This window comes from Plectrocnemia conspersa, unplaced genomic scaffold (assembly GCF_051122295.1).
Source record: "Plectrocnemia conspersa isolate PC_06_02 unplaced genomic scaffold, ASM5112229v1 ptg000011l, whole genome shotgun sequence".
NCBI classification, from domain to species: Eukaryota; Metazoa; Arthropoda; class Insecta; order Trichoptera; family Polycentropodidae; genus Plectrocnemia; species Plectrocnemia conspersa.
In genome coordinates, this window is record NW_028277175.1 from 23,800,624 (window position 1) to 23,813,799 (window position 13,176).

At 33.7% G+C, this 13,176-nt stretch overlaps 1 protein-coding gene across 1 annotated transcript; it reads left to right on the plus strand.

Moving 5' to 3' along the window:
- The first annotated feature begins 842 nt into the window (after positions 1 to 842).
- Positions 843 to 4,984, plus strand: LOC148230055 (uncharacterized). The gene is made up of 2 exons (XM_088198161.1): positions 843 to 1,578; positions 1,651 to 4,984. The coding sequence occupies exons 1-2, from the start codon at positions 971 to 973 to the stop codon at positions 2,216 to 2,218; spliced, it is 1,176 nt and encodes a 391-aa protein (XP_088054287.1). The 5' UTR covers positions 843 to 970; the 3' UTR covers positions 2,219 to 4,984.
- The last annotated feature ends 8,192 nt before the right edge of the window (positions 4,985 to 13,176 follow it).

A 13,176-nucleotide genomic window follows, 5' to 3' on the forward strand; every position in this document is an offset into this window, starting at 1 on the left:
CCAAAAGCCATAGTGCACGATTCGAAAATGAAACTGCATCGAATCATTATTATTATTATTACATAACAATGTGCCGCACAAAAGCTCGCGTTAAAGCGTTTCGAAAGCTCAAATTCAAGCAGGTGCTCCAATAATAATTTTCCGCCGTTGCGCCATCGCCTGCGATATTGTGGTATTCGTGACCGCCATTACTGCGCTTTGTTCGCCAAATCCGGCCGTTTTTGTCACTGCATTAATTTCTAGATAGTTTGTGCGTGTGTGTCAGAGGCAGATAGAAGGGTTTTGTGATAATTTTGGAAACTGCTTTAATGCTTATACAGTGGTAAAAATTTAATATATTAATAGTGTGACCGGTAAAATTTTTATTTAGGCAGCAATATTTAGAAAATTATATAACATAACTAGTTAACCCAAAACAATAAATTATTTCATGGTTTATTATTAAAATATATTATTCCACTACACAGCTACTAGCTCCGCGGTCACTGCTCAAGGAACTTCAGACGCGCGTGTGTAGCTCCTGACTGGTAATGTGTAAATTGATACAGCGGTAAATAAATCATTTGATTTATTTTAAGCTGAGATCATCATTCGGTTTTATATATTTTTTTCATATTATATTATATTCGTGTAATTGTGTCATGCATATTTAAGATTTATATTTTTCACACTTGAACTCATACACAAATTTGCAATCTCGTACTATAATAAAGATGTACAACTTTTTGCATATTAAACTACTAAATTGCAATTGATTATTTATGCTTCACTGACACAGTCAATTTCATCTTTTGTATGTTAAATGTATATACACATAGCTATAAGCATGCGCATTTATATTCAGTCCACTCTGTGCTGTTGACGCGAGCGGTCGCATTCGCGCTTCGCTCCGTTATCGTACGAAGGACACCCCCGCTACCGTTCTGCAACGATAGACACGCCCACTGCAATTAGCTACAAAGACAGCGCCATGAAGAAGGCGCAGACGCGCAAGCGTTCTCTTGGAACGTTGAAGGCGTACCTAAACGCCTCACAATCAACTTCAGGCCTGCCAGACCACGAGTGGCAGGTACCCAAAAAGACATCGAAAGTTTCCCAGGATGCTAAGATGCCTCCGACCACGAGCCAAAACAGGTATGAAAAGCTTCCCGAAGTGATCGAAAGGAAGCAGCAGAGGATACCGCCTGTGATCGTAGAGATCACGGGAACACACCTCCAGACGATCGACTTAATTAAGTCGATCACAAAAACATCGAACTTCTCGTTGCGATACACGGGAAGTGGCAATGTGTCAGTACTTTGCGCGTCGTTTGAAGCACGCGCGTTGTTAATGGATGGACTGAAGGGCCAACGCGCCTTTCACACATTCACCGCCGACGACGATAAAACAGTGAAATCCGTGCTGAGAGGGCTCCCAGAGGTCCCCACCGAAGACATTGCCGCAGATCTCGAACGTCAAGGACTTAGCGTCGTCAAGGTGACGGCAATGAAGACCAAGACCGAGAAACAAGGAGACTCCAGGCTCTACCTTGTCCAGTTTCCGGCTAATACAACAACGAGCACTATAAGAAGCATCCGGTACGTTTGCTTCACCAAGGCCACGCTTGAAAAGTACAAGCGTAATAAGTTGCATTTAACGCAATGTTTCAGGTGTCAACAATTCGGCCACGCTGCAAGAAATTGTCAACGAGCTCCCAGGTGCGTCAAATGCCCCGGAAACCACGCCACGAACGAGTGCTCTAAGAAGGACCGAGAAGCACCCGCCATCTGCACTGGTTGTGGAGGAGACCATCCGGCCAATTTTAAGGACTGCCCTCGTAGGTTAGAATACCTACAGAAAACTCAGAAGAGACAACAGAGACCGACTCCCACTGTTCACTCGTCGCAGCCGAACAACATATTCAACCTCGAGCAAGCGCAATTTCCTGCACTGAAACCAATGAAACCAGCGTTGGTAAAAACCTCAACCACCCCAGCAGTGATCTCATCAGCCACTTCATGGAACGCCCAGGTTGGCGCCGCACCAGCACCAATAAACAAGGCGCCACAACGTCCCCAAACCAGGCAGCCTGAGGAGCCCCTCTCAGACACAATGCCAACTTCAGAGCTACGCAGGATGTTGCTCGTCCTTCAAGAAATCAGGACCAAGGCTGGAAAGTGTGCCAGCAAAATGGAGATCGCCTTGATGATGGTCGAATATCTCGATGTGCTCTTCTAAGGTGGGGCTCAACGTTTTGACGTGGAATTCACGCGGATTCCGAAATAAAACTGGAGAACTGGAACTGCTGATCAGTGAGTACAAAATTGATATTGTCGTAATCACCGAATCTTACCTCAAACCACACGTCAACGTTTTTATACCGAACTTTGTCTGCCTCCGGAGGGACCGTCTCTCAAGGCCAGGCGGAGGGGTCGCGATATTTGTAAAAAAATCAATTAAACACGCGCGCATTACAACAAACACGACTAATCTTGAAACTGTCGCGATACAAATTAAACACGATAATAAATTAATAATAATTGTCGCGGGGTATAATTCTCCCGGTGACAGGTTGCTTCGAGGTGACCTTGATGATGTGTTTCGTCTTGGAGAATCCGTGATATTAACTGGAGACTTTAACGCGAGACACATGCATTGGGATTGCCCCGGTGCGAATCGATCCGGTAAATTAATCTTTGATTATTTACACGATACGGACACTACTGTAAATTTTCCGAAATCCCCAACGCATTATCCTACCAACCACACGACTCCGTCAATTCTGGACATAACGTTGGTCAAGGGTAATTCCCGGATTTCAAACATGCACTGCATCCAGGCTCTGTCCTCGGACCACCTTCCAGTATTCTTTACGTTGGACGGTGAGGTCGAGATGGTGTCTGAGGTCGTTTTCAATTATGCAAAGGCTGATTGGAAGCGATTCAGAAGCATAGTAGAGTCTCGGGTGTTGATTAAACGACAGAATTATACCTCAAATGACACTAAAACTATTGACGATGATATTCATTACTTAACATCCGTGATCGAGCAGGCCAAAATATCATCAATTCCGTCGCGTAAAAATATTTGGAATAACATAGAACTCACCCCAGAAATAATTAAACGTATTAAAATTAAAAATAATATGAGAAAGCAATGGCACAAAAATAAATCGCCCCAACTTAAAACTCTAATTAACAAACTAACTGATGAAATTCGCGTTCAAATTCAAAACATCAAAAACGCTTCGTGGTCGCGTAAACTAAAAGCTTTGAAACCGGGAGATAATTCCTTATGGAGAATGACGAAATCGCTTAAAAATAAAAACTCAAATATACCACCTTTAAAAACCGGAAACAACGTAGCTAACACGACTCAGGAGAAGGTCGAGATTTTAGCTGAGACATTTTCTACATCTTATCAACTTACGCAAAATTACATTGACCAAAAAACCCAAAATAAAGTAGACCGGGCAATTAAAGATATTAGTAAAACTCCAATAGATAAAAAATCCATTAACCAAGTCGGCATATCAGAAATTCTTAGTATTGTTAAACGATTATCAAATAGAAAGGCTCCAGGTATAGATAAATTAGAGAATATATTGATTAAAAACCTTCCTTTTGTTTGCTTTAAGTACTTAAATAACATTTTTAATTCATGCTTATCTTTTGGATATTTCCCAATAATCTGGAAAACGGCAAAAATTCATCCGATAAAAAAACCTGGCAAAGCAGATAACATACCAATTAACTACCGCCCGATAAGTTTACTTCCCTCATTTAGCAAATTATTTGAAAAAATTATATTATCTCGATTAAAGGAATCTCTTAATAGCAAACTCATTAATGAGCAATTTGGTTTCCGCGAAAATCACTCGACTACGCATCAACTTAATAGATTAACAGAGCACATATCTGCCGATTTTAATATGAAAAAAAGTTCTGGTCTTTTATTATTAGATATGGAAAAGGCTTTTGATACAGTATGGCATGATGGATTAATGTATAAACTTTTAAAATATGAAACTCCCTATTACATTATTCACATGTTACGGTCTTACCTGAAGAATCGAAGCTATGTTGTTTCGCTAAATAATACATTTTCGACACCGCGTAAAATACCAGCTGGTGTTCCTCAAGGAAGTATACTTGGCCCGTTTCTCTTCATTCTATATACTAATGATATTCCAATGTTAAAAAATACTAAACTCTCAATGTACGCTGACGACACTGCAATCCTTACTAGTTCTTATGGTCTTAAACCTATTGCAGTTAAACTTCAAAAATCCCTTGAAAACTTAAAAAAATATTTTATGAAATGGAGAATTAAAATTAATCAAGACAAAACAGAAGCAATAATATTCACTAAACGTAGACAACCCTTGCCTGCACCCATTAAAAGTGAACAAGGGCATAACATTGAATGGAGAGCGAGCGTTAAATATCTGGGTATACACCTGGACTCCAGACTAAAATTCAATAAACATATAACTGAACTCCGGTCGAAAGGGCTCGGCGCCATTGCGGCTCTAAAATCAATATTTAATAGAAAAAGTGCGCTTACAATAAAAAATAAAATTCTAGTCTATAGACAATTAATCAGACCTGTTTTAACTTACGCTTGTTCAGTGTGGAGTAACGCGAGTAATAGTAATTTTAATAAACTTCAAGTAATTCAAAATAAAGCCATAAAAATAATTTATAATACACCGTTTTATACTAACCTTAAAAAACTCCACACCAAACATTTAATTCCTACCATTAAAGAATACTGTTATTATCAAACCGAAAAATACTATAAAAAAATCTCGCGAGACCACGCAAACCCACTAATTTCAAGAATCGGTGATTACGACAAAGCAAAACTTAAATTTAAATACAAACATAAAATGCCTAAGCACATATTGCTTTGATGCAGTTAAGCTCATCACAGTGTCATCAGTTTCAGGTCTACAGGGCTAGGTTTATTTACCTTTGTATGTGTTTTATTTTGTATATTATGTATTTTGTATAATTTGTTTTTCTCATCAGCTTCATTCTTTTCCAAAATTTTTTTTTTTTTTTTTTTGGATTTTTTTTTTTTTTAAATTTGTAAAAGGTTTTATGTATTTTTCCTTTAATTTAGTATATTCTCGTATAATTTATTATTCTTTTTATGTTATTGTATAACTTAACAATTTGTAAACAATGTAAATGGTTATGAACCAGTATTGTGCATTTAATATATCTGTATGCTATTTTACCTATGTCTATTTAAGAAATAAACTTTTATAAAAATAAAAAAAAAAAAAAAATGCGCATTTATTATATAACGGTTGAAAATTTTCCCATTGCCAGATCGCAATTGAAAACTATCCCCGCATATTTAGAGAAATTCTGCGAGCAGAATTCAGTCCTAGTAGTCCTCGAACAATATAATTAAATTCCACTTTATTCTGACTCGCCGCACATAACCTCGTTAAAATCTACGCTGCTTACCACCCAACCCCAAACCATCCCTTATAGGACACCCCTAACCGTTCAAAACCTGCCGTGCGCTCACCCGACACACTTCTGTCTCTTATGGGTGAAATTCAGAAAATGTTAACCTTTCAGAATTTTAGCTTTAATGCTTCTGAATCGTATTATGTGGCTGCAGTTGTTAGTGTGCTGGACGTAAAATGGAAAATTGGACTCGTTCAACGGATTAAATCGGTTTTTCTAGACTGATAATACAGGTAACTGTTGGCATGCGAGGGAGGTTCAACTATTGGTTATAATGTAATTTTTTTTTAATTCGACCAATTTTAAAATAGCACTGTATTATAAAAAAATAAAAATCTAGTGAAATAAAATTGATTTTATACTGAATTGGCAATACTGCTGTTTATGTTAGAGTCCGCGTGACGTTGCAAAAAAATATAAGGAGAAACTACTGCTGATATTCATTATTACCTTGTTAATATTATGTATTTATATGTATGGCAAAATAGTATCATGAATTTAAAGTAAAATAAGTTGTGTCACTATGGCATAATAAATATTTTTGCTAAATACTGTTTGCCGGCATGCTAAGTATGGCAAAAGTAACAATTTGTGCAATCATTTTATAATTATTTAAAAATAATTAATTATAAAATGTATTTCTAGGCAATAGACTGTGTGTTGTATGAAGGATTAAGTTATGAGATTTTGAAATATGACTGCAAAGAGATATTTGCGGTGTTACTTGAGATCTACTAGAAAGATTTTAAAATATGTATCGTCTAGTAAACAGCTAAACATTTATATGTATGTGACTTTTTAATTTACTGTCCTGATCTATGTATATTTTATTGAAGGCAGAGTTACTCAGAAATTATTATGATTGTGCAACATTTTTGTTGAGTTTGCGTGTTTGAGTAAAAATGGTGAAATACATACTAATGTTCTCGTAGTCTTGTCAGCGTCTAAATAATCCAGTTGTCTTTGAAAATCGGATTATGGACTTCATAGCTAAATCAGGATTGACGTGAAAAAGCAAACAGTTACTTTCTTGGTCTTCTCAGTGCAATCTTGGATGATATTTCGTGTCCCAATTCAGAGATATCAGGTGGAAGTTCTTGATGAAGTGCTGATGAAAGCGAATTCTGAACAGAAGGAAAGTATTTATTAAAATTAAGACCACCATAACCTGACGGGTTAATCTAATCCGTCACCATGGTTAAATACAGAAAACATATAATAATTAAAACAAAACAAAATAAACATAAGCAACAGGCAATAACGAATTTTTTTTATGTATCTGGACAAGTGGCACCGTGTTTATGCTGACAATTTTAATAATAGCGTTTTACTCACAACATATTTATTTTTACGGAAAACAGGACTTTGCGGAACAATCCAGAAACATAGAGGTCTGCCAGAATCTCTCAAAAATATAAAATTAAAGCCCATATAGATGAAATATGCGCTAGAAAATGAAACGCTTATCCAAATTTGGAAAACAGATAAGAAAAGAGATTTCAGAATGATATTTACTTTTTATGACAGCCAGATGATCCAAAAAACAGAACGACCGGCCTTAAGCCTCAATGTATAATCGACTATAATAAATATATGAAAAGTGTTATTTAATATTTGAAAAAACAATGGAATAAACAAAAAAAATGTATTTTTTTGTTTTTTTCAGTGCGCATTGTTTAATTCGTTCCGTGTCAAGCAAAATCTAAATCCTAACAGTAAAATTCAATTTAACGATTTTTTTTGAGTTAAGCAATCGATTTTAAAGACATTTCACTGGTTTCTACAACGTCTTGTCGTGTCCGTGCAATCGATCCACCAAAAAGGCTTTCGGATAAGCTAAAAAATCAGCAACCAATAAAAATAAAAAGTGTATGTGAAAAGAAAATATAGTGTTTGTTCTGCACATGGAATAAAGAAAGATATAGCATACATGTGCAGAACTTGTGAGAGTGTAAATAATAAAAATAAATATAAATAAGGTGTAGTGTAGTTTATAAGTGTGTGTAAAAAAATGTGTCCGTGACAGTTGTACGCAGAAAATGGACGCCGAAAAATTTGGTGAGTGCAAATTATATTATATTATAAACGGTCATTTTTTATAAATCGGTTATACAAAATATTATAGAAGCATTTAAACATACATATTATTAACCCTTTGTACTCGTAAGTCGACAATGTGTCGACATCGTATTCCAAGCGTTGCTCTCATACGTCGACAATATGTCGATAAAACTTTGAATGCATTTATTAGCTTTGTGTTAAAGCAAATTTTGCCAATTTAAATTTATTAATGGTAAAAAATTTCTGTTGAACACAATTTAGTAATATTGAATTTTTAACTTATGCAAATAACTCAATAATCTTAAATTTACGAGTGTAAGGTAATTGTTAAATTTTAATCGGAACATATCGTGAGGTGTTAAGACTGCATGGTGGGATACTTGACAGTTTTACGTTGTCAATTATTGCTCTTAAATTCATTTTTTTCTTTAATGGGTATCTATATTTTTATGATATGGGATGAAACGGGATCATATGCTCTAATTGTTCATATTTGTTACTTAATATTGTTTGTCTGTTATGAAATAAAAAGATTAGAAAATTTAGTATGACGGTAAAAAGAGCGAGATGCAAGCAAAGCTCGCTATTTCACTCGCACTATTAAAATGAGCGATTGACAACTATCGACCTAGCCGCAATTCAAATAATAATATTAGTTTCTACACATTTAATGTATTTTCGAGCTAGTAAATTACTAAATTATGTAAAACAGAATTAGTAATCTGTGTTTTAATTATTTATAAATACATATAATTATTTATTTTTAGAAATTATCCATATAATTATGAATGACAATATAATAATGGATGCTTAAAATGTACTTTGTTAACGTTTTTCAACTTTATTAATAATATTTTCATCTGTAGTTGTTCCATGCAGACTATTCATCAAAACTTAAACATAGCATTGACTGCTTGAATAAATAATTTGGTGCAAACCAGTAACTCACTTAGTAACTTACTGTTTGCAGAAGCCTTTGAAAATGGGTAAATACTGCTACTATTTATACTTAACCCTTTACTTATACATAATATTAACAATTTGGCAAATGTTAGATGTAATATTTTGACTTAGAGAGCCACGCGAAAGCCTAAATTCAGCAATCGTGTTTAGAGTTAAAAAAAATTTAAAATCACTGAATTGAATTAAAAAATCTGCTATTTAATTGGCTATTGATGTTACTCACAATGTGCCTATCTTTTAAAGCAACTGTTCTCGCCGCCGAAAAACTGGTAGACAAACAAATCTATTGCAAAAGGCGTTACATATTTTAAAGACTATCAGCCCTTACGTAGTTGTTCAATGGCAAAATTCCCGAAACGAAATTTTTAGAACCACATTTGACACTTTCCAAATTTAATGGCATCCCTGTCCATTGATTTTAACTGGTATTGTCGCATTATAACCAAGTTGAAACCCATTAAGCTTTTTATAATTAACTAATATTATTTTATTTCCACTGCCATTGGTGATTTAGGGTAGAAAATTTAGAAATGAAAAATATCCAGTTACTAAATAGCATCATTGATACGACTTATGAGAAAAAACACTAAAAGAATAGTAAAATTATCATTAATTTATAACCATCATAATATAGATGTTTAATAAATTGTTTTATGCAGCATTTTTATTTTAATTAATTATTAATTAAAAAAAAAATGCTGCAAAAAATAATTTATTAAACATCTATTTATAGGATTAATACATAAGTTTTACTCTTGCTTTTTAATAATGATTTTAAATATTATAACGATCATTTTCATGTAATTGTAACTAAGATGTTCAAAAACCAAAAGTTACTTATTAAACACTTGATACTTTTGTAGACACTTTAATTTAATACAAAGTTACTGAAGTGTATAAAAATGTAAAATCTTGGATCGAAATACTATGCAATAGAAATAAAAACCTTAATCATTCATGTTTATAGTTAATAAAAACAAAACTTTCACAAACAAAATATCTTTTAAAAGTATTAGTATTTTCTACTTTTATAAATATTAAATATCCTAAGACCTAATACTGGTAGTATTTTATTAAAAATATGATCTGGTATTGAAAAAGTTTTCACTGATTCACTTATTAAAAAAAGTTTTGGTAGGCGTTTAATATTCAGAGAACTTCATGAAAAATATCATGGAGTATCTAAAACTGTTCTTATTAAAATATTTATTTAAGCAACAGGGTATTGAAAGTTTTTTACTTGCATAAAAAATTGCATAGCAGAATTTCAGTATTTAAAAAAAATATTAACAATATGATATTATATATAGAGTTGTTTCAACGTATATATCTAAACAATAAGTTGTTGGTAGAGATCTAACACGATCCAGAGATTTTCAAAGATCTTTATTATTGTGTGCCACTAAATTATTTTTTAGTGTTTCTAGCAACTTGTACATAAATATATTGTATAGGCAAATCTAGAATCTTAGCATATAATGCACTAATAACATATTTATCACTATTTTAATTATAGCCATATTTCGGCTGAAAGCAGTTTGACTACCACTGGTAGTGGGCCATACTCATTCCCCAACATCCACAGGGCGCTGCTCAACGTCCACGTTTATTACGCTTTGCGCCCACGAGATATTAAACGCGATAGTGCATTTTTACGACAAATCTGTTTAACGAATTTATTAAAAAGCTCTACGAATATATATACACACATATTTATATTTTTTTAGCACACGGCAGATTTACTGTGATGTTATCGTGCGGCTGACTGCACGCAAATTGCATCAGTGTTCGGCGCACTCGGGTCGAAAGTAAAGCTGGCAAAAAAGTTTTATAAAACAAACTATTTGATATTATAGAGAGAGATATATATATATGGAGGATGGATTTTATTCACATAGAAATGATTAACTAAAAATTGATGCTCGCTGTCGCTCAAACCCCAAGATATCTTGGCACAAAGATAGAAGACAGACGACTTGTTCTTATCATAACGTATCAAAGTAGGTTATGCAATCTTTGCGATCGTTAAATATCTTTGCGAAAAAAATACTATATATGTTTGGTTTAAGAGTAGTAGAATTTATACTTACAAGTTTGAAAAAATTCGAATAGGGAAGCGTAACCTTACCTTTATTAAATAAAATAATTATTACCCAAATAACATATATCAATATTTAGATAAATCGAAATCTTATTATTTCTTGAAAAAATAGAAAATGTATTGATAATAATGAGCTTAAAAATATTTGTGATATTTTACTCATAAACTGCTTATCCATTGAATTATGAATTACGGTAAACTTCATAAGATTCCCATGTCGTCTGGACGAAGTACCGTTACACGAACTAGCATGCTTTATCTCTTTCTTCGTTGCATGAGACACCCCTCCCACTTTTATTTATAAGGGATAGGTGTTAGTCCTGGATTGTTAAATGAATAAATTTGATTAGCCTACAATACCACTAACTTCATTCTATAATTTTGCTACTTACGTATCTGATTTTTTTTTAATTTTGCGCAGAATTTCAAAGATATTTTAAATAAATATAATTATTACAGTCATTATTAACTGTGTTACTACTATTGTTGTTTACAAAAGAAATAAAATATTTGTATTTATTACAAGAAAAGAGCATTATTATATAATACAAATAAAATGGTAAATATATCTCTAGAAGCACAGGGTAACACCCCCACAGTGTATGGCTGAGAGGCAAATAGTAGTGGATTTTAATTAAAATGTAACGATAAGCCGTCAAGCTCGATAGGGAATCTTATAATGCTTATGGTAATTATTGTGCGAGTTTCAAGAATATGAAGATCCCACAAAAACGTTTAGATTCTTTGAACAATTTCGAAAAATGTAATCATACTAGCATTTGAAGAAGAAGCTGTGTTCCACACATGAAACATACGTGGCTCGTTTATTTTTCCAATTAATTATGTAAATAAAAATAATAAGCACACAAAGGTATTTTTTACCAGCATTTTTTAAAATTTTATTATTTACTGAATTTGAAATTTACGCCCTTTCTATCGTTCACCTGAGGCAAGTGCCTCGCTTGCTTCACCCTTGTACCGGCCCTGCTTTCATTTTGCTGTGTCCTTACGCAGTTATAAGACATTATGTCTTTAATTTTACTGAGATCTTACATTTTACATCGCCATTATTAGCAATGATCAGAAAAGTTGGAAAGTTTTAAACATAATTTTTCATCACAACGCATTTTATTTCGCAAAAACATAAAATGAGATCGTAACTAAAGTCAGTTTACGAATAGCTCATTTATTAACTAATAAGGGAAAGCCATTTACCGATGCTCAATTCATTATGTCAAGTTTGTTTGCTGCAGTTAAATAAATGTGTCCCGGGAAAATATATATTTTAATCTGTCAGCGTTTTGCCGAGAACAGTTGTCGGAAGAGTTAAGCACATTTTCAGTAACGTAAATAGCCAATTAAATAGCGAGGCAAATGATTTCGAGTGCTTGCAAAATTTATGAAGCTTGTAAAAATGTAATGCAAAAAATATACATTGTATTATTCAGCAGCAAGTAATTTCCGGGAAATATCTTAATCTAGCATGTATTATGGAGATGATATATAGCGATGAAGTGGAATATCCTGAAACTATACTATTCATTGAGATTTTTCAAACTCAGGGAAGCAATAACATTTGTTGCGCAAATTAAAAGTTGATCTAAGAATAGCAGCCAGAATGATATGTGCAAATTTTGCGTCACTACTGTTCACCATTTGGGAGGAGTTTTTGAAACAGACAGACGCATCTATTTTCTGTTTTATAGTATAGATTAGGGGTAATATTTGTAATACATAAATCAAAAAATAAATACCTGTGCAGTAGTGTCGTTGTGCATGTTTCATTCTTACTCTCTAGATCTATGTCATCTGCATAGGATACGATTTGTAACAATTCAGTTTACACACTGTCGATTAATTTCTCTTTTATAGATCTATATGTAAAACAATATGCACATTGAAGAATCCACATTTTTTAGATCATTTATGATAAATATACATACATATATGTTTAGGTTGATCTTCGTACTTTTAATTTAAAATTAAAATGTTTTAATTTAATTTAATTTTTTTTTTACACTTTCAAATTAATTATCATGTCGTGTTGGAATCACCTTTCTTTACTTGAACCAGGGACATGCTGCATTTCTATCTTTGTATTGCTTTATTATTTGATGTTCTATAGCTAATATTTTTCAATTTAGTTTATTTCACGATTAAATAGTTTTCTGCAGTATTTTTTTCTGTTGGCATAAAGATACACGGAGTACGTAAAAATATAATTAATTTTTTTCGCGTTTCCCATGTTTCGACTCGCCTAAATTCTGGGGGTACAAGTACTTACGTTTTGAAAATCACAATGTACACAAGCAAACACCAACATCGCCTGAGTAAATAAATACTTAAATTACCCATTAATCACTCTCAGATTGCGAAATAAAAAGCTGCCTGACAATCACGCACACATACAACGCGGGTAGACAGGCGTCAGGAATTTGGCGCCCCCGCAACGAGCGTGCCCCGGAGCGCTGCGCTGAGCACATCCACGAATGGGCACGGCTTGAATACTTTATGAGATTCGAGCGTTTTATTTTTGGGGCCCCGCCATTTCGTCGGCCCTGCGTCCTTCACACGTGAACGGACTA